Genomic DNA, 27,732 nt, shown 5'->3' with positions numbered 1-27,732 from the left:
AGGTACGGTTTCGCATCAATGTTCAATGATAATGTATGTGAGTGGAACAGCTTGTTGAGTGTGTTTTGTTTTTAATGCGGGTAATTACACCTCCAATCGATGATTACAGTGATTACATCCTGATGGAACTGCAGTTTTTCCTCTACGTTCAATTGATCGAATACAGGCCTAAGTTCCATAGTAAAGGCATTGATGTGACAATTACAAAACATGATGTTGTTGACAAGGCTAGCTTGTTCTAAAACCAAGAGTTTGTCCCCCCCTTATCTTTATTCAAAGGTCAAGAACATTGCATGTCCTGAGCAAGGCATAGAAGTACTAGGCCTACAGTAAACACATGGTTGTATAATGCTTGCCTATGTTTCCCCATTTAATGAATAGCTCTCCTGACATATGCTAAACACGCCATGCTAGCAGTATTAGAACATTGTAAAGGTTACCGAGCCTTATCTGATAGCGTGGTCTAACACAGTGGAAATGGGAGACCATGGGCATTTGTGTACAGCAGGATCTACAGATCCTTGATGGTGCTCCAAGCGTTCTGCTTTTCTGCAGAGCACACAGTGCTCCCTGGTGGCACATTTTGGACCGCTTATGATTAAAGGGATATTTCGGGATTTTGGCAATACTCTATTTCTCCAGATGAACTCATGGATACCATTTTTATATACAGTATCTGCATCCAGTATGAAGGAAGTTAGAAGTAGTTCAGTGAGCCAATGCTAACTAGCATTAGCACAACGACTGGAAGTCTATAGTATCTACTAGCTTGCTAGCAGTTACCATAGACGTCAAGTCATTGCGCTAACGCTAGTTAGCAACTGCGCTAACGCTAGTGAGCAACTTCCTTCACACTGCACTCAGAGACATAAAAATGGTATCCACAAGTTCATCTGACTCTGGGGAAGTAGATAAAGGGCTTCCTTGCCAAAATCCTGACGTATCCCTTTAAATAGACTCGACAGTATTTCACTGCAATAGCACCCCTAATTGATGACGCTTGTTTTTTAGTTTTGATTACTAAACATTTTAGAGTAAATATATGTAAAATTCTTCAGTTTGTTGACCATTGTAAAGGTTTACAAATGTACATTACGAAGCACATGTTAAAATATCCAAAATGCAGATAGAAATATGCACTTCCTCTCTACATAGGCAACAGAAATGAGTGTCTTCTGTTATTTATTCTGATCTACGATACCTCTGGGTTGCCTGATTACTAATGCTACTTGCTATTCCATTCTCTTCCTTCCTCCCTATACCCTTGGCTATCTTGAATATCTATCTACATAAGCACTGATCTGAGAGCTAAAAACGAGAGGTAAAAGGCACTCCTCCTGGCACAACAGGATCTATTATAAGAAAGGAAGGGAAAGATTAAAGGAAGCTAGCATGGGTACATAGTTCAGATATGGAAACACAAATATTCTCCACCAACAAGTGCACTATAAATAGCGGTTTTGAGAACTTGATTTATTCAACATCAATTACATCATTCAAAATATTAAAACAGAGAGCAACGGTGCCCCCTTGTGTACATCCGTAATACCATGTTATATATTTATGTATACATCTTTTGGTAGATATTAAATATTCTATCTATTACAGAAACACTACAAGCAACAATATTTCATACAAGTTTGCTAAAATGTGCAAAGATTAATGTTGGGATAGGAAAATGGGTAACACTTTATTTGAATAGTCCATCTGTAGATGCTCTACAGACTCAGTAACGTTTCAACTAACTATGTACTAACCCTGAACCTGTCTCTAACCCTAATCCTAACCCCTAGCCTAACCCTAAACTTAACCCTAACCTTAGCCCTAACCCTAACCTTAGCCCTTATTCTAAACCTATCCGTAACCTTAGTAAGCAGTATTTATTGCCTTACCTCTCTTATCCTACCTCATATGCACATTCTGTACATAGATTTTTCTACTGTATTATTGATTGTATGTTTGTTTATTCCATGTGTAACTCTGTGTTGTTGTATGTGTCGAACTGCTTTGCTTTATCTTGGCCAGGTCATAGTTGCAAATGAGAACTTGTTCTCAACTAGCCTACCTGGTTAAATAAAGGTGAAATAAAAATGTTAAAAAGTTGCTTATCAACAGATAAGTTTGTTGATAGTATGCCTGGACTATCAAAATAAAGTGTGAACGTAAAATAGACTCCACAGAGCTTTAAAGTGCGTTGGATAAGCCTATAGGTCATTGGTTGGATCTCTTCTGCATTGCAGAGTTGAGACACACACCACCTTTATTGTAATGTGCATTCATTGACCTTCTCATAGTAGTGGGGAGACATACTGTACGTGTCACATCACCTCACCTTTGACCTTTATTAGGGCTTCAGTTGTCATTCAAGTTGACAGCAAAGACGTGTTCAGTAGTGCATACCGTAGCAAAATGTGTTGCATCGGAAACCCAGAAGCTGTGTTCTTATTGGACAAGTTCAGGTCATGCCTCCCCATTTCAAAACATTTTCTCCCTACTGAACATGACCCTTGTCTATTCTCCGTTGTCTGAGCTCTGGGCGTGCTGCACTACTTTGGGTTCAACAAGGCGATCATAGGATAGTATCAGCATCACCTGGAAATAACAATCCAATGTTAAATTGTAAAAGTGTACATGCTAGCCCAAAAAAACATCATCAAATGTGGCTAACGTGCGCCACTTGAAAAAGTAGGGAGGTGCTAAATCCGAGTGAATGAAGTTCATAGATTGATAGATCGTAACTTCTTTAACTGTATCATGGGTTTGAATAGAGACACACACTGTGACTACTCACTGTGATCATGAGGAGAAGAGCCAGCATCATTCCAAGCATCAGGTACAAGTTACCGGTCAGTCCTCCAGCCCAGAGAGGCCCCAGGATAGTAGCCAGCCCCGCGACAGAGCGCCTCACGCCTTGACTGAACCCTAGACACCACCAGGAACACACACACAAAGACAATCCCATTCATTTGAGTGATTAATGACCTCTCCTTCCTGTAAAACAAATGGCCATTTAGTGATAGTTAATGATCATTCCCCTAATCATTCTCAGCATTGCCATGAGTCAAAGCCTCATTGCCTAGGGGGGCGAGTCAAAGAGCCTGATTGACTAAGATTAACTCAACCTTCACACAAGTGCATTGTTGGAACATTTCATTTTCAGAAGGTAATAAAATCAAAGCTAAACTATTTCACTATTTTACTTAAATCAGTCTTTAATATTAATATTTGTATTCCTTCTAGAAATAACATTTCTAAACATCATCATAAATCAGCACTATGGTGAGTCCAGCTCAATGAACCAATACATGCAATTATCACATTCGTAAGTCAGACACCCACCTTGTGTTTTCTCTGCAGTGACTTTGGAGAAGAGAGACACCTGGGACACGGCCACGAAGGGAAGCCCGAGCAGCTGCAGGAACACTCCGATGATGAACGTTGCCAACTCCCAGGAGTACCCACCTGGACACAGGAAGAGACACAACCTCAGTCAGACGGATGATTGTTGGTGAAATGGTTGAAATTCTACTACTACCACTCCCTCTGGGAAAAGAGGTGTGTGTGTGTGTGTGTGTGTGTGTGTGTGTGTGTGTGTGTGTGTGTGTGTGTGTGTGTGTGTGTGTGTGTGTGTGTGTGTGTGTGCGTGTGCGTGTGTGGTGGGTTGTATATCACTTACAGATCTATCATTAACACCGTCATAGTCACCTCACCACCTTATCCACCCCAGGAGTCTCACACCAACCTTGGGTACAGATCTAGGATCAGCTTCCCCTCCCCAATCCCAACCTTAACGTTTAGTGGGGAAAATGCTAAACTGACCCAAGATCAGCCATTAGGTTCACCCTACTCCCACCCACTCACCCTGGGGGTTGGCCAGGAAGATGAGGCACCAGACGCAGGCTACACTGCAGATGACCAACCCCACGGCCAGCACCAGGCGGTCTTCCACCTGGCGACTCAGCCAACGCACCAAGAAGAAGCCCAGGATCACCTCAACGCCACACAGGCTGTACATCAGGCTGTTGGCAAGCTCTCCGAAGCCAAAGGAGCGCTGGGTCAGAGGTGTCACCATGGTCTAGAGAGGAAGGGGCACATGAGAAATGACATCACTATGTCAGGGTAGTCACCATGTTCTAGGGAGAGAGAGGAAGACAGGAAATTACATCAGTATTTGTTTACCTCTTAATGGGAAAGAGTTCCCAGTTCCCACTCTATGAACAAGGTGTAACGTCAAAATTATATTGTGAAAACGTATGAACATGAAAAAGAGCTTTCAGGTCTTGCAATACGGTTAGGGTTAGGCATATGATGTGGTTACGATGCAACAAAAAAAGATGGCGTCCTTGTTTAGGCTGTTGCTGCAGAAGCTCTTACCTCCAGTGCTGTCTGGTTGAAGAAGGTGATGAACTGAGCAGTGAGGAGCACCACCACCTCCTCCCTCAGAAACTCTACAGAAACAGAGAGAGGTAAGAGAATCCATAAAAATGTTCACCACCAATGCAGGCATACTTCAACTTTCCTCGAAAACTCGACGAAGCTGGAAAACCCCTGAATTTTTTAAAATTTTATTTCACATTTATTTAACCAGGTAAGCAAGTTGAGAACAAGTTCTCATTTACAACTGCAACCTGGCCAAGATAAAGCAAAGCAGTGCGACAAAAACAACAACACAGAGTTACACATGGGATAAACAAACATAGTCAATAACACAATAGAAAAATCTATGTAAAGTGTGTGCAAATGTAGTAAGATTAGGGAGGTAAGGCAATAAATAGGCCAAAGTGGCAAAATAATTACAATTTAACATTAACACAGGAGTGATAGATGTGCAGATGATGATGTGCCAGTAGAGATACTGGGTTGCAAAAGAGCAAAACATTTATAAATAACAATGTGGGGATGAGGTATGTTGGATGTGCTATTTACAGATGGGCTGTGTACAGGTACAGTGATCGGTAAGCTGCTCTGACAGCTGATGCTTAAAGTTAGAGAGGGAGATAATTGTCTCCAGCTTCAGTGATTTTTGCAATTCGTTCCAGTCATTGGCAGCAGAGAACTGGAAGGAAAGGTGGCCAAAGGAGGTGTTGGCTTTGGAGATGACCAGTGAAATATACCTGCTGGAGCACGTGCTACGGGTGGGTGTTGTTATGGGGACCAGTGAGCTGAGATAAGGCGGGACTTTACCTAGCAAAGACTTATAGATGACCTGGAGCCAGTGGGTTTGGCGACGAATATGTAGCGAGTGCCAGCCAACGAGAACATACAAGTCGCAGTGGTGGGTAATATATGGATGGGGCTTTGGTGACAAAACAGATGGCACTGTGATAGACTACATCCAGTTTGCTGAGTAGAGTGTTGGAGGCTATTTTGTAAGTTACATCTCCGAAGTCAAAGATCGGTAGGATAGTCAGTTTTACGAGGGTATGTTTGGTAGCATGAGTGAAGAAGGCTTTGTTGCGAAATAGGAAGCCGATTCTAGATTTAATTTTGGATTGGAGATGCTTAATGTAAGTCTGGAAGGAGAGTTTACAGTCTAATCAGACATCTAGGTATTTGTAGTTGTCCACATATTCTAAGTCAGAACTGTCCAGAGTAGTGATGCTAGTCGGGTGGGAGGGTGCGGGAAGCAATCGGTTGAAGAGCATGCATTTAGTTTTACTAGTATTTAAAAGCAGTTGGAGGCCACGGAAGGAGTGTTGTATGGCATTGAAGCTCGTTTGGAGGTTAGTTAACACAGTGTCCAAAGAAGGGACAGATGTATACAGAATGGTGTCGTCTGCGTAGAGATGGATCAGAGAATCACCAGCAGCAAGAGCGACATCATTGATATATACAGAGAAGAGAGTCGGCCCGAGAAGTTAACCCTGTGGCACCCCCATAGAGACTGCCAGAGGTCCGGACAACAGGCCCTCAGATTTGACACACTGAACTCTATCAGATAAGTAGTTGGTGAACCAGGCGAGGCAGTCATTTGAGAAGCCAAGGCTATTGAGTCTGCCGATAAGAATGTGGTGATTGACAGAGTCGATAGCCTTGGCCAGGTTGATGAAGACAGCTGCACAGTACTGTCTTTTATCGATGGCGGTTATGAAATCGTTTAGGACCTTGAGTGTGGCTGAGGTGCACCCATGACCAGCTCGGAAACCAGACTGCATAGCGGAGAAGGTACGTGGGATTTGAAATGGTCAGTGATCTGTTTGTTAACTTGGCTTTCGAAGACTTTAGAAAGGCAGGGCAGGATGGATATAGGTCTATAACAGTTTGGGAGAGGGGGATGACTGCGGCAGCTTTCCAATCTTTGGGGATCTCAGACGATACGAAAGAGAGGTTGAACAGGCTAGTAATAGGAGTTGCAACAATTTCGACGGATAATTTCAGAAAGAGAGGGTCCAGATTGTCTAGCTCAGCTGATTTGTAGGGATCCAGATTTTGCAGCTCTTTCAGAACATCAGCTATCTGTATTTGGGTGAAGGAGAAACTTGGGCAAGTTTCTGCAGGGGGTGCAGAGCTGTTGGCTTGGGCAGGGGTAGCCAGGTGGAAAGCATGGCCAGCCGTAGAAAAATGCTTATTGAAATTCTCGATTATCGTAGATTTATCGGTGGTGACAGTGTTTCCTAGCCTCAGTGCAGTGGGCAGCTGGGAGGAGGTGCTCTAATTCTACATGGACTTAACAGTGTCCCAAAACTTTTTGGAATTAGTGCTCCAGGATGCAAATTTCTGTTTGAAAAAGCTAGCCTTAGCTTTCCTAACTGACTGTGTATATTGGTTCCTGACTTCCCTGAAAAGTTGCATATCGCGGGGGCTGTTCGATGTAAATGCAGTAGGCCACAGGATGTTTTTGTGCTGTTCAAGTGCAGTCAAGTCTGTCTGGAGTGAACCAAGAGCTATATCTGTTCTTAGTTCTAAATGTTTTGAATGGGGCATGCTTATTTAAAGAACAACCAGGCATCCTCTACTGACGGGATGAGGTCAATATCCTTCCAGGATACCCGGGCCAGGTCAATTAGAAAGACCTGCTCGCTGAAGTGTTTTAGGGAGCGTTTGACAGTGATGAGGGGTGGTCGTTTGACCGCGGACCCATTACGGACGCAGGCAATGAGGCAGTGATCGCTGAGATCCTGGTTGAAGACAGCAGAGGTGTATTTAGAGGTCAAGTTGGTCAGGATGATATCAATGAGGGTGCCCATGTTTACGGATTTAGGGTTGTACGTGGTAGGTTCCTTGATAAATTGTGTGAGATTTTGTGCATCTAGCTTAGATTGTAGGACAGCTGGGGTGTTAAGCATATCCCTGTTTAGGTTACCTAACAGTACGAACTCTGAAGATAGATGGGGGGCAATCAATTCATATATGATGTCCAGGGCACAGCTGGGTGCTGAGGGGGGTCTTTAACAAGCGGCAACAGTGAGAGACTTATTTATGGAAAGGTGGATTTTTAAAAGTAGAAGCTCAAACTGTTTGGGCACAGACCTGGATAGTGTGACAGAACTCTGCAGGCTATCTCTGCAGTAGATTGCAACTCCGCCCCCTTTCGCAGTTCTATCTTGTCAGAAAATGTTGTAGCTGGGGATGGAAATTTCTGGTGGCCTTCCTAAGCCAGGATTCAGACACGGCTAGGACACGAGGGTTGGTGGAGTGTGCTAAAGCAGTGAATAAAACAAACGTAGGGAGGAGGCTTCTGATGATAACATGCATGAAACCAAGACTTTTACGGTTACAGAAGTCAACAAATGAGAGCGCCTGGGGAATAGGTGTAGTGCTGGGGGCTACAGGGCCTGAGTTAACCTCTACATCACCAGAGGAACAGAGGAGGAGTAGGATAAGGGTACGGCTAAAGGCTATAAGAACTGGTCGTCTAGTGCGTTGGGAACAGAGAATAAAAGAAGCAGATTTCTGGGCGTGGTACAATAGATTCAGTGCATAATGTGCATACAAGGGTATGGTAGGAAGTGAGTACAGTGGAGGTAAACCTAGGCATTGAGTGACGATGAGAGAGGTTGTGTCTCTGGAGGCACCAGTTAAGCCAGGTGAGGTCTCCACATGTGTGGGGGGTGGGACAAAAGAGCTGTCTAAGGCATGTTGAGCGGGACTGGGGGCTCGCTCAACATGAAACAATAATAACTAAACGAAACAGCAGTAGACAAGACATATTGACATTAGGGAGAGGCATGTGTAGCCGAGTGATCATAGGGTCCAATGAGCAGCAATAGGTGAGTCAGGGAGCCGTTCGGTAGTTGCTACTACGCTAGGCGAGCAGGAGACACAGCGTTCAGAAAGCTAGCGGGCCGGGGATAGCAGATGGGTCTTCAGCGACATTGCAACGGAAAATCCTGTTGAAATCACATCGGACAATTACATCGGCAGACCAGTCGTGATGGATTGGCGGGGCTCCGTGTCGGCAATAAAGGGTCCAGGCCAATTGGCAAAGAGGTATTGTAGCCCAAGAAGTAGCTGGTATACCTCTTCGGCAAGCCGGGAGATGGGGCTAGCTCGAGGCTAGCTGGTGCTTGCTTCGGGACAGAGGCATTAGCCAGCAATAGCCACTCGGTTGCAGCTAGCTAGCTACGATGCTCCGGTGTAATGGTCCAGAGCTTGCGGCAGGAATCCGGTGATGTGGTAGAGAAAAGCAGTCCGATATGCTCTGGGTTGATATCGCGCTGTGCAGACTGGCAGGTATTGACCGAGCTAAAGCTGGCTGGTGTCCGAGCTAACGGTGAAGACCACTTGCAGTGGCTAACTGACTACTAGCTAGTAGCTAGTTAGCTGGCTAGCTTCTGATGGGGGTTCCAGTTCTAAAGTATAAAAATAGCAGATTCGTACCACATTGGGTGAGGCGGGTTGCAGGAAAGTATATTCAGTTCGTAGATGGAAAGTGAGATTAAAATATATACAAAAAATGAAGAAACCGACTATTTATGCGGGACAAGACAAACACACGTCCGACTGCTACACCATCTTGGAAACTAACGAACTAATGAATGAGAATATTTACCACGTACAAAGTCGATAGGCTTTACATTCACAACTCTCCTTCCATCGCCCTCAAACCCATTACAGAATGGGCTAAAGACAGCCAAAATCAATGATAGAGAATGTTTGCGGCATTTAGAATTTAGTCTCCCTTTCGCCCACAAAACTCAACACAGGCATAGAGTCAAGTAAAGAGGAAGTCCAACATACATACCACCTTCTCCTTCCAAAAATCTACACACAGAGAGACTCAATACGAGTGATCTGACACACACACACACACAAACACAAGCTGGCACATAAACGATACTTGAGAGACTGAATCAATACAGGAGACATTTAACATGCACTAATAGACAGTGACAACTCAACAGACAAGATGGTGAGAAACTATCAATATACATGTCTAACGAGTAGAGTAGAGAGAGAGTAGAGTATTACTTTATTAATCCCAACTTGGGAAATTGTTTTATCACAGCATGTTTAATCAACTACTAACAATAACACCACACACAACATTTACCGGCACATGATAAAAAACTTTTTTCAACACATTAAGATATAGTATCCCTAAAATAATAGTCTGATTCTGGAGAGCTGTTTTCTATCTCTCCACTCACCTTGACTAGCACTGGAAATTGTGAGGGGGTTTGAGATAGTCGAAGGAGGGGACGAGGAAGAGGTAGAGGAAGGCGGCGAGGGAGGGCACTGTGAAGGGTCCTGGAAATGGTGGATCTCTGAGGAAAGGGTTGTCTCTATCTGGTCGTCCCAGACAGTGCCGTAGGTCTCCGGTGTCTCCTCTGCCCTTACCAGCGGCTCCTCCTCTTCGATCTCTCCCACAGCGATACCCCCCTCTCCAGAGCTGATAGGTGGTATGTCCCAGTACAGGGCCAGCACCACAAACTGGAGCAGGATCCACATCAGACACATGAAGATCTGGAAGGGGGGGAGGAGGGGAGGAGAGGGTATAGGGGTGCAAGATGGTTGAGATGGTAGAGTGAAATATTTTTATGCCAGCATTTTAATGTGTGTGTGTTGAGGGTGCAGTGTTTAAGAAATGTTTTATAATGTTTTCAAATGTTTCTATTGGTTTGATGAAGTATTTATAAAACAGTGCATTCGGAAAGTACTCAGACCCTTTGACTTTTTCCTCATTTTGTTACGTTACAGCCGTATTCTAAAATTGATTAAATTCATTTTTTCCTCATCAATCTACACACAATACCTAATAACAACAAAGTTAAAACAGGTTTTTAAATAATAATAATACCTTATTTATTTATACTTTCCGAATGTACTGTAAGTATGCAAGGTCAATAAAATCATACTGTACCGGCTATAGTGTTAATGTACCCGCTAACTCTGAACAGGAGATTGAAGATTAAACAAATTGAGTGGTCATGTGATAATGAACTAGAATCTATTGGCCTGAACATTACACTGTCTCCCCAAATGTCTTTTACTCTTATTGGAATGTATAGGCCACCTTCCACCAAAAGTGTGTTTTTTGATCAGTTTAATAACATGCTTAGGGAATGTGATTTTGGGAAAGAGGTCATCTTCATGGGAGATTTTAACATTAATTATGAAGAGAAGTCTTGTAGGAAAACCCTCAAACGGATCACTAATACCTTTGACCTTACACAGCTAGTTAAAGGGCCAACCAGGGTGACTTGTTGCTCTAAAACACAGATTGATTTGGTGTTCAGTAATAAACCAGAGAGAGTGACTAAATCATTCAATATGGTTACTGGGCTATCTGATCATAATCTGACACTTATAGCCAGAAAGCTGTCTAAGAGCAGGTTTAACCTCTCTACTGTTAGAAAGCCGCAATTAAGGGAATTAACTGGAATGATCTCTTGTCCTATACAGACGTGGAAGCTGATAGTCAGGTTTTTCTATCCACAATCCGGACTACAATAAATGGTTTCCTAAAGAAAATAAAATCCAAACCTGGCCAAAAGAGCACTCTTCCTTGGCTAAATGGAGAAATCTGGAAATTGATGAAAGAACGAGATTATGCTCTAAAAATAGCCCTAAGATCCAAACTAGAGCATGACAGACGTAGGTTTACCATGTTGAGAAATAAGGTGATGAAAGAAATCAGACAGGCCAAGGCAAACCTTTTTATTAACATAATTGGTGAAGCAAAGGGAAATTCTAAATTGATCTGGGAGAATCTAAAAAAGTTAACAGGGAAAGACCATAGTAACACTGCAAAAAGACTAGAAATCATGGTGAATAACAATCTAACACAGGATGCAGTCGAAATAGCAATAGCCTTCAATTCCTACTTTATTGACTCTGTCAGGGTACTGACACAGAACCCCTCCACTGGTTTCTTGGGCTCAGTGCTAGTGAATGACGCTCAACCTGTCTTCATCATAAGGGAGGTTTCTGAGTCAAAGGTGAACAAGGTGATTAGCTCACTAAAGAACTCTAAAGCCAAAGATGTGTTTGGGCTGGACTCTAACTTTCTTAAAAACTACAAAGAGTCACTCATTGGCCCCATTACTAAGGTCACCAACACATCTATTGGTCTCGGGGTTTTTCCAAGGGTATGGAAGTCGGCCATAATAACGGCCATCTTTAAATCGGGCGACCCTGCTGACGTGAGTAACTACAGGCCCATTAGTATACTACCTGTGGTGTCAAAGGTTGTTGAGAAGTGTGTAGCAGAACAACTGATTGCCCACCTCAACAACAGCCCCTTCACATTACACTCCATGCAGTTTGGCTTCAGAGCGAAACACTCCACAAAAACGGCCAACTGCTTTCTTCTGGAAAATGTGAAGTCCAAGATGGACAAAGGGGGCGTTGTTGGGGCTGTGTTTCTGGACCTAAGGAAGGCTTTTGATACTGTTAACCATGAGATTCTCATCACAAAATTGGCCAAGTTCAACTTTTCCCCGGATGCCTTGAGATGGATGAAATCATACCTTGAAGGCAGAACTCAGTGTGTCAGAGTGAGCAATGAGCTGTCGCTCACTCTTAGCTATGATGTGGGTGTGCCCCAAGGGTCAATACTGGGGCCCCTCCTGTTCAGCCTGTACATTAATGATCTGTCTGTACTGGGTCTGAAGTTCAAATGTATGCAGATGATACAGTGATATATGTGCATGCAAAGAGCAAACAACAAGCTGCACAAGAACTCACTACTCTAATGGTCCAGGTTACAAAGTGGCTCAGTGACTCGTGTTTGCATCTCAATGTGAAAAAAACTGTTTGCATGTTCTTCACAAAGAGGGCTACAGATGCTACTGAGCCAGATGTCTGTGTGTCAGGGGAGAAGCTCCAGGTGGTATTTGATTTTAAGTACATTGGCATCATACTTGATTCCAACCTCTCTTTTAAAAAGCATGTGAAAAAGGTCATTCAGATAACCAAATTCAACCTAGCTAATTTCTGATTTATACGAAATTGTTTGACTACAGAGGTAGCAAAACTGTACTTCAAATCTATGATACTCCCGCACTTAACATACTGCTTGACTAGTTGGGCCCAAGCTTGCTGTACAACATTAAAACCTATTCAGTCTGTCTACAAACAGGCTCTCAAAAGTGCTTGATAGGAAGCCCAATAGCCATCATCACTGTTACATCCTCAGAAAGCATGAGCTCCTGAGTTGGGAAAGTCTTGTGCAATACACCGACGCATGTCTTGTATTCAAGATCCTAAATGGCCTGGCTCCCCCTCCACTCAGTATTTTTGTTAAACAGAAAACCCAAACATATGGCAGCATATCCACAAGGTCTGCCATGAGAGGTGACTGTATAGTTCCCTTAAGGAAAAGCACCTTTAGTAAATCCGCTTTCTCTGTGAGAGCTTCCCATGTCCAGAATACACTGCCATCAGACACACATAACTGCACCACATATCACACTTTCAGAAAATGCATGAAGACATGGCTAAAGGTCAATCAGATTTGTCAACATAATCCCTAGCTGTGTATTGCCGCTTTCCATGTTGTCTGTTGTCTGTAGCTTGTGAGGTGTGGAAACACTTTGTTGCTTTTATGAATTTTGTCTTGCTGCTTTATGTTCTATGTTGCTCTGTCTGTATGCTACGTCTTGCTTGTCCTATGTTGCTCTGTCTGTATGCTATGTCTTGCTTGTCTTATGTTGCTCTGCGTGTGCTCACTGCTCAATGATTGTCTATATTGTAATTGTTTTTAATAACCGGCCCAGGGACTGCGGTTGAAAATTAGCTGGCTGGCTAAAACCGGCACTTTTACTGAAACGTTGATTAATGTGCACTGTCCCTGTAAAAATAAAATAAACTCAAACTCAAGGTACATGCATGGGAGCTAAACGGATGTTTGTGGTTTAGTATTCATGAAGCATAGAGCTGTAGTGGGAGAACCGGAGAGGATAGATTGTCTGGATGCTGGATGTTTACCCCGGGAGAGGTGTAGTTGTTCACCACAAACGGCCCCAGTTGGAAGTCGCACAGCCTCAGGAAAAGATTGAATGCTGGCCCTGCAAAATGGAGGGTCGTATTCATTAGGCATCAAACGGAAGAAAACAGACCAAAGAAAACAGGAAGGCACTACCTAAACTTAAGATAAGATACACATGTTTTTGTTGTAGGAGCAGTTTGGGGGTGGGGGTGCTATACATTTTTATCGGCAACGGGGGCGGGGGTGTTCTGGACCATAGCCGCAGGAAGTAGGGGTGCTGAAAACCCCCCTGAAAAATTGGAATATATTTTTGAAATAATAATAATAAAATATATTTTTTCACAACAGTAGTGCACTGGGCCTAGTATTAGCAGTATTTTCAGCATCTCCATTTTGGCAAAAAAGGTAGTTGTATAAATAAGAACAGTATCTCGCAGGATTCAATAGTTGGAATTGTCCCCTCTCTTTCTCTTCGATTGTCATTCTAATAGATGCAGAAAGAACAAAACCCTGTCCTCAAACATTTACATCAAAATGTGCAAAGTTATGGGCAAAGACACAAAACATCCGCATCAAATTAAATATTTTTCTTGATCAAATAACATGGAAAACAAACATATTTTGTGCAGTATTACAAACCCCTTAATGTAAATGTACATTACTGTATTGTACATAGGCTGGTCATTTAGGTTTTTACCTAGACGTTCACAATGCAGTAGTTGAGTACATTGAGACATCAAGTGGTTTGTGATGGTGTAGCTCAGTTAGTAGCGCATGGTGCTTGCAATGCTAGAGTTGTGGGTTCGATTCCCAAGGGGGACCAGTATGAAAATGTATGCACTCAGTTGCTCTGGATAAGAGTGTCTACGAAAATGGAAAAGGAATGAATAGACCATAAAAATTTTCACATAGAAATACATTGCATTTGCAACGTATTTCAAAAAACTGGAAAGCATATATCAAGCAAGTGTTTTTATTTTCCACAAGTATTATCAGATTAACTGTTTTGTACAGATAATTAACAGACTCAAGTTACAAATGCTGGTAAACACTCAAATACATTTAGTTCAAAAAAAATCACAAAATTTGTGCACTGGGCCTTTACTAGTCCTGTATTAGCAGACCAATATAGATATCTTCAGTGTTGGCAAAAAATAACAAAAAATTGCATTCCCCCAAATCGCAGCACCCCCACCCCTAAACTACTTCCTGCAGCTATACGTTTGGAACAATGTAAACAACACTAAATAAATTATAATTATTGTAATGCTTTAAAAAAATATAAAGCCTTTATTACAGCAAAGACTAAAACCACTTGCATTCATTCGTGAATGCAATTTCCCGAAATGGAACGATTTAGGTCTATTTATTGTTTACGGGAGTTATTCAATGGTAGCTTTGATATTTTATGTTAAAACTAAAATGCTATGCTGTGTGATGACATCAACAAATAAATGAATGATTGATTGATACAGTAACCAATATAAGTATTGAAATATAGGCCTAAGCAATGTTCCCTCAAATTTTTGGGGGCACAGAGCAAATTTCAGGTCTGCTGAGCTCAAAGTTGAAGTTGTGAAAATTCTGTGAAACTTCCAGCGCGCTTTTATTGTGAAAACTGAGGCTGTACCTGCTTTAAGTTACAGTTTTAACAGTGGTCAAGTAGGCTACTGTTGCTATTTGATCATAATGTAGACCTACCAGAGTGGCCTACCCTAAAAAACTATGTAGAATGTGCATCCCATAACATTTTAACATGGAAATAGCTGTTCTTTCATTCAGCCTACAGCAGCAGCCAATGTGTGGTGTTCTAAATTCCATGAGACTTTTGAAAAAACATGCAGGCTTGACATTAGCCTGGTTACCCACTTGTCCTTCAGACAAGGAGGTGACTGAAATTGTTGTTCTATTGTTTCATGCAAGAAACCACTTCACAAAATAAAATCATTATTATTCCCATACCATTATTACAGAGAATCAGACAAATTAAGCTACCCTTTGCCTATTGGCTACTTAGTTTATTAAGGCATGTCTCAAAATATAACACTGCCCCTTTAAGACAAAAAAGCTCTTTACCTGACTGGCTTTTCAAAGATGACTAGAGATCTACATGTTTTGTGCTCTTGTAGGAAGCAATCACTCGCCTATTGCTGACTACAAATTATCTATAACTGGGCTAATAACTCACTAACTAGCAAAGGATATGAACAAAATGTGCACAGGCGGCTACATGCAGCTCTTGCTTTGATCTCCAAATAAGTGCATCTTGTAACGGCAGCCTTCCCTCTCTTCACTAGAAGAGGGGGTGTAACAGGGATCAGACCAACACGCAGCGTAGCCAGTGCTCAACATGTTTAATACGAACGATAAACGTGAACACTTAACAAATACAAAATAATAAATGTGGCAAACCGATACAGTCCTAGCTGGTGCATAGAAAACACAAAGACAGGAAACAACCACCCACAATCCCCAACACAAAACAAGCCACCTATATATGATTCCCAATCAGAGACAACACAAAACATCTGCCTCTGATTGAGAACCATATTAAGCCAAACATAGAAACGGACAAACAAGACACACAACATAGAATGCCCACCCAGCTCACGTCCTGACCAACACTAAAACAAGCAAAACACACAAGAACTATGGTCAGAACGTGACACATCTACTCAATACCACAGCTATAAACACAGTCCAGTTCGCTACTGGCAGTTTGATGCTGATTGATATCTCATTTCACCTCTTGTTGAAAGAAGCATTTATTTTGACGTTCGGCGGCGCATTTTTCAAATCGAGGACTATAATATTAAATTTGTTCTTGATTAGGCCAATTCCAAAACGTTTCTTTGCTATTAGTTAAAATAATATATATGAGCATAAATATGATACTGTAAGTTTGTAATATTGATGGGCACCAAAATTATTATTTTTCAAGTCCATTGTTGCTTGATACCTAGTATGTTTTTTTGTAAATGTACTTTTTTTTGTAAATAAACTATGCAATTTATGTAACACCCAAATGCTATCTTATCTCTTTGGTGCTTGAGCTTTATTTTCTGAAAATATTTTGGGTCTTCAACACTTATAGACCCAGATTATATATTCATGAAAACAGAGTGACGCAAGTTTCTCCTGTTTGTGTGTGTGTGTGTGTGTGTGTGTGTGTGTGTGTGTGTGTGTGTGTGTGTGTGTGTGTGTGTGTGTGTGTGTGTGTGTGTGTGTGTGTGTGTGTGTGTGTGTGTGTGTGTGAGAGAGAGAGAGAGAGAGAAAGAATGAAAGAAATTGAGCTGCAGAGGTGGAGACACGGACTATTCATAGTATGTTAAAGAATTCTAGCGAACGAACCTTTTTGGACCACACTATCTGCCACATTGAAGAACTCCGGGTTGAGTGAATTATCACTTCTACCTCTAATCAGCAATCATCGGATTCATTCATGCTCCTTAGATGCCAGGTTAGGGTTACACACAAATTTTCTGTCATGGTCTATGGACCCCCTGAAGTAGCCTTGACCGCCCCTTGGCCACCCCACCTCTAGTTCCGCCACTGTCTGGGCTACTGCATGGCAGTCTCCAGGCTATTACGTGCCCGCGCGCAGTTTAGAGGGAACGTTGCAGTTTAGAGGGAACGTTGGGCCTAAGTAAATGACGGTATTAAGACTTAACAGGATGCGCTCTTAAGCCTACAGCTCGATGGTGGTTATACTGGGTTGAAGTGAAACGTTCAGATATGGAATGCTGCAAATAGAAATGTAGCATAGAACAGATTCCATATTCTACACGATAGACAATAATATATTCCCATCTGAGCGGTCTGTAATGTTTCACACTCCTGAACAGCCCGCTGATGTGTTGCTGGGTATTATATTGCGGCTGTACAGTAGGACGCAACGTTTTGGAACGTTCAGATATAAATAAGCTGTGTAGAACAAGAATCACGTTGGATGTATTCATGGCATTTCTATCTGCAACGTTTGACAACATTTGGCGAATTTACGTGGCGCTGGTGTTACACTTTTATTACCAAGTGATACAGTAGCCTTGTATCATTCCATTTGATTTGGTTTTGGTGTATGATTTACCACCCATGCTGTTGAACAACGTTTGGATCTGTCTATTTTTATACGAATACTTATCTACCTATTTTATTGCTGACAAAATAAAGCAAAGAGTGATAATGCTTGTTCTGTTCAATATAATGTGTGTGATTTACAGGACTGTTGGGGACAATGTTGTCTGTCAAAATGACGTTTGTAAATAAAAACAGTACATACATTTAAAAATATATATTTTCCATTTCCTGTAGGCCTGTTATTTTAAAAGGTATAAATGCCTATATAAAAAAAGAACAGTGTAAAATATATAGTAATAATTAATTGTTTAAATAAATTCAAAATGAAATAAAAAAAAAAATTGTAAAATGTAATGGGAATTAGGTTATTCTGTTTATGAGTGTGTTGATGGACCTCCCCTTGGCCTATGACGTGCTATGGTGCGATGAAGTGGCATATCTTGAAGAGAAGACAGTTAGAGAAGAGAAGATAGACAACATATAATAGAATACACGTATCTTAATCTCACCAAACCTGGTGTAAATTACCGTTTGGCATAAAAAATGCCGAAAACCGTTGGCGATACATTAATTGGTGTCCTTGATGACTTGGGAATGACTAAACTGAAGTGGTTCAGACATAAACTCTGTGAACGCAAGCAGGAGCCAAAAATTCGCAGGGGAAATGTTGAAAATTTGGACCCAATAGACTTAGCAGACCTTCTGACCCGTACTTTCAGTGAAGACGGGGCTTTGGATGTGGCTATAGAGGTATTGAGGGCAATTGACTGCCATGATGGCGCAAAGGAACTGACGGATTTCAAGAAAGGAAAATCGAACATAGTAGGAGGCACGTCCAATGGACATTTTAATATATATTTTTAAAATGTCATTTCATATCTTTGAAAGGTTTAAAAAAACACTTCAGTTAACCCAAAAGTAGAAGAAAACTATTAAATAAATAATACACGTGTTTTTAAATTGCATTAAAATGTCCGTATGTAAAACTAAGGAAGTTGACCGTATTTAACTTACCTATTTTGCACATCTGGGCTGAGTAATGGCCTATAGCATATTTACATTTGCAACTCAAAATAGCCCTTATACATTATACAATAAACACGTAATTTGAAGCCTATTATTCATATTTCTATTCAATTGGTGGTGTCTCATGAAGCTTATTTTACAGCTCAAGAATCTTGGGTAACATCGGGTGCTGCTAATGGAAGTGCACCTGGACCAAATAACATGATCAAAGGTAAACACTAAAAGCAAGTGTTATATAGCCTAATGTCTCAAATACGTTATTAAAATGTATGTTTTACTGTGATTAGTAATGGTTTATGGAGGGACAAATTCAACATGTAAAGTATTCTATCTTGATGAACAATCACAAAAGTCCTTCCTTTTCATTTCTTCATTAAAATGGTAGGTGAAACTGCTGCCCTCCTCTAAATCTTCAACAGCATTTTTCGCTCCCCATATTTAATGCTGTCTGAATTACAAAAAGTGCATCATCATGCCTATCCTCCAATTTGCACACCCTACACGCACACACACACAAACACACGCACCCTTAAAGGAGGAGTGTAGAGATATAGGCCCCTATCAAATACATTAGGTATGCTTTGCAGTCCATCACCTTTAAAATTCCTAAACCATGTCCTATCTCTACCTCAGACAAACACTTTGTGGACTATCACCGAACGGCCCTGATCGACAGAGTGAGCCAGGTGGCACCCATCTTGGATAGGCTCCTGGAGAGGGGAGTCATCACCACAAATGCCTACAGTGACGTGAGGGCTGAAAAAACCAGACAGAACAGGATGAGGGAGCTCTTAGATGTCCCTCTGAAAGCATCTGGGTCCAAAGGCAAAGATGTGTTCTTAGATATCCTGATGGAACAGGAGCCATACCTAATCAGTGAACTGAAGGGGGAATAATGGGGATATGGGCCACTTTATTTTATTTTTTTAGGGCAAGGGACAAACATTTGATGATAATAATGCACTCTGTTTATATTCTTAAAATGGAAAAATGAATTCTCTCCAAAGTTTGCAAAAAATGAAAACTAATTATATTGACCGCTGTTTTTTTCTTTTCATGAGCAAATACTGTGTCGTGAATTCTAATCATCTAGCTGTTTGGAACTCAACAATAGAAAACGTACGAATACATGTGGTAACATTGTGTTATGTAGCCTATACAAATGAGTGCATCTCATGCTTTGGCTACGTAGTTTATTAAACATAAACAAGCATACGGCCATTTGAATGTAAATGTCTGCTTAACTTAAGAGAGCCATTGATAGCCTGGTCTCAGATCTGTTTGTCTTGTCAATTAGTTGTCATTGTCGGCACGACAAGGAGCGGCAAGGACTGGCATGATGGCACAAACAGACTGATAACCAAGAGTGTGTTTTTTAGTTGCATTAGAGTTTCCATTGGACACATTCAGGTATGTCCCTCCGTTTTGTTCCGCCTGCTTTTGTTTGAATCAGTTTCTTCTGTTTGGTTTCGTTTGGTTCCTAGTTAATGAATACATGCTACCATCCATATATGGCTGTCTATAGAAGTAGGTGGGACAATCATCTTGCAAATGCCGCGCTCACGTGCTAATCGGAACTAGGAAACTGACATTTCCGACTAGCTAACTGGTTGTAGTTATTCACATTCCGCAGTCAACCAGTTCACAAGTTGGAAATGTCAGTTTCCTAGTTTTGACTCGCATGTGAACGTGGCATTAGCCTGTTTTTAAATGTTCCAAGGTATTCTTCCTTTCACAACATGTTATTTTAGTTTGTTTGTGTGCCAATGCTTTGTTTGAACAAAACAAATTAACATAGTGTACCACAGTATGAGTCATAATACCCATAAAACCTAGTGGTCAACAGGGAAATGGTTCTAATCGTTTTTCCACCATTCACTTTTCCCATAGGGGATTTTAGAAGCACTTAAAATAAGGGGTGTATTTCATGTAGGCTTACCCTGGCGTGACGTTTTAATAACCGTGTAAATCTCTAGGACAGGGTGACTTTTATCAATATATTCGCCTGTATTTAACCCCCCCAAAATGAAATGCTAATTAGCTGCTAATATGTCTATCATGAAGAACTGCAAATGCCATAACGATCTGAACAAGACTGCTGGATCGAGGCAAAGGGAAGAATGTTAGCTAAATATAGTAATGAATAAAATGGCATAAATTCTTTAAATTAACAATTCTGTGAACTGTCTTGTGCAAGTTTTAAATTGACACAGTACCTGTTAGCAAAGGTGTCAGCTAGATATGACGTGCAGGAGCTGGCAGGGATTTGTAGTCTTGCATGATGTCTACTTTGATGCTAATTAGCATTTTGGAATCAGAGAGTATATAGAGTGGAACATAGCCGTGGGCAGTAGTGGTCCAGAGGGTGCTCAAGCACCCCCTAGAAAATAAAATAAAACATCTATACAGTACCAGTCAAAAGCTTGGACACACCTTCTCATTCAAGGGTTTTTCTTTATTTTTACTTTATTTCTACATTGTAGAATAATAGTAAAGACATCAAAACTATGAAATAACACATATGGAATCATGTACAGCTTTGCACACTCTTGGCAGTCACCTGGAATGCATTTCAATTAAAAGGTGTGCCTTGTTAAAAGTTAAGTTGTGGAATTTCTTTCCTTAATGCATTTGAGCCAATCAGTTGTGGTGTGACAAGGGAGGGGTGGTATACAGAAGATATCCCTATTTAGTAAAAGACCAAGTCCATATTATGGAAAGAACAGTTCGAATAAGCAAAGAGAAACGACAGTCCATCATTACTTTAAGACATCAAGTGCTGTCGCAAAAACCATCAAGCGCTATGATGAAACTGGCTCTCATGAGGACCTCCACAGGAAAGGAGTTACCTCTGCTGCAGAGGATAAGTTCATTAGAGTTACCAGCCTCAGAAATTGCAGCCCAAATAAATGCTTCACAGAATTCAAGTAACAGACACATCTCAACATCAACTGTGAATCAGGCCTTCATGGTAGAATTTCTGCAAAGAAACCACTACTAAAGGACATCAATAAGAAGAAGAGACTTGCTTAGGCCAAGAAACACGAGCGATGGACATTAGACCGGTGGAAATTTGTCCTTTGGTCTGATGAGTCCAAATTTGAGATTTTTGGTTACAACCGCCGTGTCTTTGTGAGACGCAGAGTATGTAGACATATGATCTCTGCATGTGTGGTTCCCACCATGAAGCATAGAGGAGGAGGTGTTATAGTGCTTTGCTGGTGACACTGTCGTGATTTATTTAGAATTTAAGCCACACTTAACCAGCATGTTTCCACAGGATTATGCAGCGATACGCCATACCATCTGGTTTGTGCTTAGTGGGACTATAATTTGTTTTTCAACAGGACAATGACCCAACACACCTCCAGGCTGTGTAAGGGCTATTTGACCAAGAAGGAGAGTGATGGAGTGCTGCATCCAATGACCTGGCCTCCACAATCACCCGACCTCAAGCCAATTGTGATGGTTTGGGATGAGTTGGACCGCAGAGTGAAGGAAAAGCAGCCAACAAGTGCTCAGCATATGTGGGAACTCCTTCAAGACTGTTGGAAAAGCATTCCAGGTGAAGCTGGTTGAGAGAATGCCACGACTGTGCAAAGCTGTCATCAAGGCAAAGGGTGGCTACTTTAAAGAATATATAATATTTTATTTATTTAACACCTTTTTGGTTACTACATGATTCCATATGTGTTATTTCATAGTTTTTATGTCTTCACTATTATTCTACAATGTAGAAAATAGTAGAAAATAATGAGTAGAAGTGTCCAAACTTTTGACTGGTACTGTATATATTTTTGGAAAACATTTCCTTTTCACAAAAGCAGTGCACTGGGCCTTTACTAATATTAGCGGACCGATATAGACTTCTGTAGTATAGGGAATAACCAAATAAATTCAGCATCTTAGCTTTGGCAGAACAGGTAGTTGTATAGTTTAGACCGCTCCTGAGTGGCGCAGCACTGCATCTCAGCGCTGGAGGTGTCACTACAGACCCTGGTTCAATTCCAGGCCGTATCCCAACTGGCTGTGATTGGGAGTCCCATAGGGTGGCGCACAATTGGCCCAGTGTCGTCCGGGTTAGGGTTTGGCCTGGGAAGGCCGTCATTGTAAATAAGAATAAGAATTTGTTCTTAACTGACTTGCCTAGTTAAATCAAATATATCAATATTAAGAGTTGTTGCCCTGTCCCTTTCTCTGCAATTGTCATTCTAATGGAACATTTACATCAAAAGGTGCAAAGTTATGGGCAAAGACACAAAACATCCACATCAAACTAAATATTTTCCTTGATCAAATAACATGGAACCACAACCACTTTTTGTGCAGTTTGCATTTTCCATCCTTACAAATGACTTAATGTAAATGTACATTACTGTAGACTGGCCATCCAGGTTTGTACCTACAGACTTTCCATCACCATGAAGAAAAGCAATGCACAATACATTAATTGAGTACACTGAGACATCAAGTGGCTTGTGATGATGTGATTGGATGATGTGGCTCAGTTGGTAGTACAGCACCCCCAACCTCAAACTACTTCCTGCCGCTATGGGCTGGACAAATCTTTCTGCCTGCACTGGCGCTGCAGACAGATATATCTGCTAATAAAGGACTATTAAAGGCATACTTGTCATTTTTTGTATTATTATATATATTTTTTATTCCGATTTTTCTGAATCAGCACCCTTACTTCCCGCGGCTTAGTGTAGTACAGGAAGGTACTTTGACTGAGATGCACGTCTGGTAAAAACAGCGGTGCGCCATAGTACTAATAAGATCATGATGGCATGTTAGGAAAAAACTGACTGACCAATCAGGAGGCCAGCTTGGCGACATGCCATGATGGCAGCGAAAACGCCAGCGCGTTCCTCTGGCCGGGTGCTCCGCGTGAGGAAGCCAAAGATGGAGGAGCCTGCTCCTGCACCAATACCTGGAAGGCATCAATACGTGTATTAAATAGGTCTAGATTGTGTGACCAAATCAAAGGCTGTATAATATCAGGACCATAGCATTGGGATGCCATCCATCTCTCTCTCTCTCTCTATCACGTTCTCACACACACAAACACACACACAGACAATTGTAAATAGTTCACTTAGCGTTTAAATGAGTGGGTATAGGCCTACAGTGCAACAACAGAAAACCACAAACACTCCAGAATTTGTATTTGTCTCACCTGCTACAAGTCGACTGCACAACAGCAGCCATTTTGAGTATCCCATAAAATACATGAAGCTACCTAGGGGATAAAATAGGTAATTTCACCATTAGTTGTATCATCTGTGGCTTGCACTTAGGACTCTTTTAATTGGTCATAGGAATGAATTGCCTACTGCTGTTGCCATGAGTGTAAGGTTTAGCACATTCATATTTACTTGATCACAACTTTGCTGCAGTTGGAGGTTGGATAGATTCTTTCACAAACACCATGAAATCTGGAAGCAAGTCTGCCCATATTACTGTTATCAAATGTATAACAAAAGGCATTTCCATTTCCAAGGACTGCCATTTCCTCACTCTCCCTGCAACATCACATCAGCAGGCTAGCTGGGAGGGTTGAATGGAATCGAATGTTTTTCTTTATGACTCCCAAGTCAATCATTCATGTTTCAGTTAAATAAATCACGTGGGTCTTTGTTTGCATCCCAAACGGCCAGTATTCCCTATATGGTGCGCTACGTGCACTACTGGTCAAAGTAGTGCACTATGTAGGGAATATGGTGCCATTTGGGATGCAGCCTTCATGTGCCTTGCAACAGCTGGTTCCTGTGCCTGGAAACAATTTGAAGCTGTGAAGCTTACCAACAATCTCAAAAACGTTGGAGTAGAGGATGATGATCTTTGTAGTTCGGGTCCGGTCGGACCAGAGGCCGAACAGTGGGCCCGTCAGCAGCCCACTCAGACTGAACGCAGACAAGCCCAGACCCAGGAAGTATGGAGGTGCCTCCAAAATCTGGAGATACCTCCATATTGTAGGGAGGATGACAGCTGGGAGAGAGTGTGTGGGGGGAGAGAGAGTGAGAGAGAGAGAGAGGGAGAGAGAGAGAGAGAGATGCATTAGACATGTCTCATTTACCATACAAGCCCATTTGAAAAAGCAATATTTTTGTGTTTTTATTATGCATGTTTTAGATTTGAATGTGACAAAAACATACAAATCATATGACAGTCAGTCAGACATTTTTCGTTTCATTGTGGAAATATGTGTACATTTAGGCAGTCGAAACCAACTCACCATACTCTATGCCACTTAACAGAAATATCAATCCAATGGTGAAAAAAGTACAATTCTTCTTCTGACGATAATCCATCACATAAAATGACTTTTCTGGCTATCGCACTGTTACGAGAAGGATGTTATCAATGTTCATAAACCGAACTTCAATTCAACTACTCAGTCTGCAACCCAGAGTTTGTAAGACTCTGGTTGAATTAAACAGACTGAGTCCCAGCTTACGATAGCCAAAAGCTCCGAATATCATACAATGCACATTTGGTTATATACCTCACATTTGGTCATTAATGCCCCTCCTCTTCTCCTAACACTGTCAATACTGTTTACAAGTCTTCTCCTATGCATACATTGTTTATCATATCCTGCCACAGGTTACACAATCTATTGCAAATCTAACGGTTTCACAGTGGTCACAAATTGTCTGCCACAGTTGCTTGTCTATTAACAGTTCCTCTTTTGCTATGCACATACATTCAAGAATTCTAGTCTTATGATTCAAACACATTTCACTCCATTATACTGTGACAGGGTGGAATACTTGTTAGTTATTGTCTCAACATTACTTTAAACGTATAAATCATTTAGTCATTATCTCATCATTACCTTAGACATATAAATCATATGGATTTCTATAACACGCACATCAACGTTTGCCTCATATCGTTCAGGGACAAATTTATCAAATTAGATTAAGCAAACAAGAGGATGATGACTCCAATCAAGCCTATTTCCCCTTGGTAAACATTGGAATGTACTCCACTGTATTTTGGTCGCTTCGAAACTCTCCTTTGCCCCAGAGGTAGTTGCCCCCACAGGTAGGTACTATAGCAGCCTCGACAGCTGGTAAAAACTCGATAGGCCTTATCAGCATATCCCCCAGAGTCTTTCGTCCTCCACGAACCACTATAATCCAATTAGTAAATATCCCAGACAAGCGTCATCCCTTCAAATACCTGAAGGAAAATTCAGTTTTGTTTTCAGTCATTGGCAGCAGGTTGACCAAGAATATTGGGGACTGTAGATCACTGCCTAAAGCCTGAGCTCTGCATATGCCACTGCAGGTATAGTCAATGTTCTTCTTCTGCTGTTTTGTGTTACAAGGTGAGGTAAAGCACACAGGACATGATATCTATTATTCATTATAGACAGCTCTCATTTCATTGTAAACACTAGGTTCGCACGCCACTCCAGACCAAAGTGCATATACACAAGCAATGCTTTAAAATAGCCATCCAGGTTAAGTAAGTGCTACCCTAACCCTAGGCTACTAGCTACAGTATACATAGAAAATTGCCCTCTTAGTAATGGTTTATGGGTGTAGCGTACAGTATTAGCAGCGATGGCTCATGCACTGCATGCAACCTCTCCACAAATATACCAGCACAGAAATATGGGATTTACATTTTAGAATGTATACTAAAGTATCTGGGCCCTCATTTATCAATGTTGCGTAGAAAAGCTTCTAAATTAACTCGTACGAAGAAAATGTAGAATGTTCGCAAGTACAAAAAGTTGGTATTTATCATTTGCTCGTATGCTTGATTTACACACACCTGTAAGTATTTTGCCTTGATAAATCAGACACGTTCTTAAACACTGTGCTAGTGCACATGCAGTCTCATTTACATAGAGAACCGCCCTAAATGACCATTTATGGTCACAAACCTTCCCTTTAAAGCTGAAAAAAGTCACTGATTTCTGTCCATCAACATGAAGGAATCAAAGAAGACAAAGAAAAACAACTTTTAGGATGCAGAAATAGAACTTTTGATCACTGAAGTGGAAGCAAAACAAGCCATACTTTTTGGCGCCCTCAGCAATGGTTTGACAAATAAGATAATAAATATTGCTTGGGAACAGGTTAGAGCTGTGGTAAATTCTGCCTCATCTGAGTGCAGAACATTTCATGAAATTAAAAAGAAATGGTTTGATTTGAAAACATATACAAAAAAATGTATGATCCACAAAAGGGATAGAAGTGCAGGAGGGCAGAGAGACTCTTCACTGTCTGCTATGGACCAGCGCATTGGTAGCATAATTGTAGAGACCTCAGTGTCTGGCATCATTTGTGATGGTGATACTGAGGACCGTCTCCTAGACCCTGAAGAAATACCAAGCACACCAACTGACAGTAAATCAAGCTTTATTTTTGCACCCATATTCAGACATGGACCACATCTAAATATTTTTTTCTTGACAATAGATATAACATTATAAATGTAACAAAATTAATATTACAAAAATAACAAAACATGAAATCTTCACAGATGTGGGTGATTTGCCTGACCCCCTCATCCCCAGGCCTACAAGAAGGGTGTCCTCTAACCCCCTCATCCCCAGGCCTACAAGAAGGGTGTCCTCTAACGCCCTCATCCCCAGGCCTACAAGAAGGGTGTCCTCTTGGGTGAGCGCTTCAGCTGTGCCACACGTTTTGAAGGACACAATCCTGAAACAACAAGAAGAGATCAACACATCAATTCTTGGACTCAAACAGCAGCTGGATGATTTAAGGGAGAGCGAGGTACGTTGTCACACTTTTCAAGCTCTCTAACATTTACTGGGCACAATACATCACACTGGTATAAATGTCATACCAAATGAAAGACGGAAGTCTTGGGCACATATTTTGTTTTCATTACATCTTCATATCTTATTTCAGTATGGAGTTGTAGACCGTTAAAAAGAGAGTGAAAGAAGAAAGAACTCAAAATAAAAACAATCGTGCCTAGAGAATCTGGCAAGTCATGCCTTTCAATCAAAGCAAGAATGCTGGCAAAGCACACATTAAGTGGCATGTCCACTTTACTTTGAACTTTGAAATCGAACGTTCTCTGGCGTGCACATACAGTGCCTTGCAAAAGCATTCACCCCCCTTGGCGTTTTTCCTATTTTGTTTCATTATAACCTGTAATTTAAATAGATTTCTATTTGGATTACATGTAATTTCTATTTTGATTTCATGACATACACAAAATAGTCCAAATTGGTGAAGTGAAATAAAAAAAATAACTTGTTTCTT

At 41.3% G+C, this 27,732-nt stretch overlaps 2 protein-coding genes across 3 annotated transcripts; one reads left to right on the top strand and one right to left on the bottom strand.

Annotated features, from left to right (window-relative positions):
* Positions 1 to 1,452: 1,452 nt before the first annotated feature.
* On the bottom strand, positions 1,453 to 24,951 carry mfsd8l2 (major facilitator superfamily domain containing 8-like 2). Of its 2 annotated transcripts, XM_071362470.1 has the most exons (11): positions 24,714 to 24,951; positions 24,281 to 24,466; positions 23,655 to 23,717; positions 23,289 to 23,408; positions 13,372 to 13,451; positions 9,591 to 9,906; positions 4,375 to 4,448; positions 3,862 to 4,075; positions 3,340 to 3,462; positions 2,792 to 2,922; positions 1,453 to 2,592 (listed from the first exon to the last, which is right to left on the bottom strand). In XM_071362470.1, exons 1-11 carry the CDS (start codon positions 24,787 to 24,789, stop codon positions 2,512 to 2,514), a joined length of 1,464 nt encoding a protein of 487 aa, XP_071218571.1. In that variant the 5' UTR covers positions 24,790 to 24,951; the 3' UTR covers positions 1,453 to 2,511. The 2 variants fall into 2 exon arrangements, with proteins under 2 accessions (XP_071218571.1, XP_071218572.1); XM_071362471.1 differs by lacking the exons at positions 23,289 to 23,408; positions 23,655 to 23,717.
* On the top strand, positions 17,858 to 20,326 carry LOC139551083 (apoptosis-associated speck-like protein containing a CARD). The gene is made up of 3 exons (XM_071362472.1): positions 17,858 to 18,278; positions 18,618 to 18,686; positions 19,109 to 20,326. The coding sequence occupies exons 1-3, from the start codon at positions 17,993 to 17,995 to the stop codon at positions 19,369 to 19,371; spliced, it is 618 nt and encodes a 205-aa protein (XP_071218573.1). The 5' UTR covers positions 17,858 to 17,992; the 3' UTR covers positions 19,372 to 20,326.
* Positions 24,952 to 27,732: the final 2,781 nt, after the last annotated feature.

Source organism: Salvelinus alpinus, chromosome 23 (genome assembly GCF_045679555.1).
Source record: "Salvelinus alpinus chromosome 23, SLU_Salpinus.1, whole genome shotgun sequence".
In the NCBI taxonomy this organism is placed as follows: domain Eukaryota; kingdom Metazoa; phylum Chordata; class Actinopteri; order Salmoniformes; family Salmonidae; genus Salvelinus; species Salvelinus alpinus.
Note: the sequence above shows the minus strand (reverse complement) of the source record. Positions and strands in the feature narration are given on the sequence as shown.

Bases quoted from the DNA above. Each gene is read 5' to 3' on its own strand.
- LOC139551083 (XM_071362472.1), top strand. From the start codon at position 17,993: ATGCCGAAAACCGTTGGCGATACATTAATTGGTGTCCTTGATGACTTG. The intron at 18,279-18,617 runs GCACGTCCAATG...CTTATTTTACAG, and splicing joins AAAATCGAACATAGTAGGAG to CTCAAGAATCTTGGGTAACA. The intron at 18,687-19,108 runs GTAAACACTAAA...TCTCTACCTCAG, and splicing joins ACCAAATAACATGATCAAAG to ACAAACACTTTGTGGACTAT.
- mfsd8l2 (XM_071362470.1), bottom strand. From the start codon at position 24,789: ATGGATTATCGTCAGAAGAAGAATTGTACTTTTTTCACCATTGGATTG. The intron at 4,449-9,590 runs GTGAGTGGAGAG...CTGTTTCTGTAG, and splicing joins AATTTCCAGTGCTAGTCAAG to AGTTTCTGAGGGAGGAGGTG. The intron at 2,923-3,339 runs GTGGGTGTCTGA...GGTGGTGTCTAG, and splicing joins CACTGCAGAGAAAACACAAG to GGTTCAGTCAAGGCGTGAGG.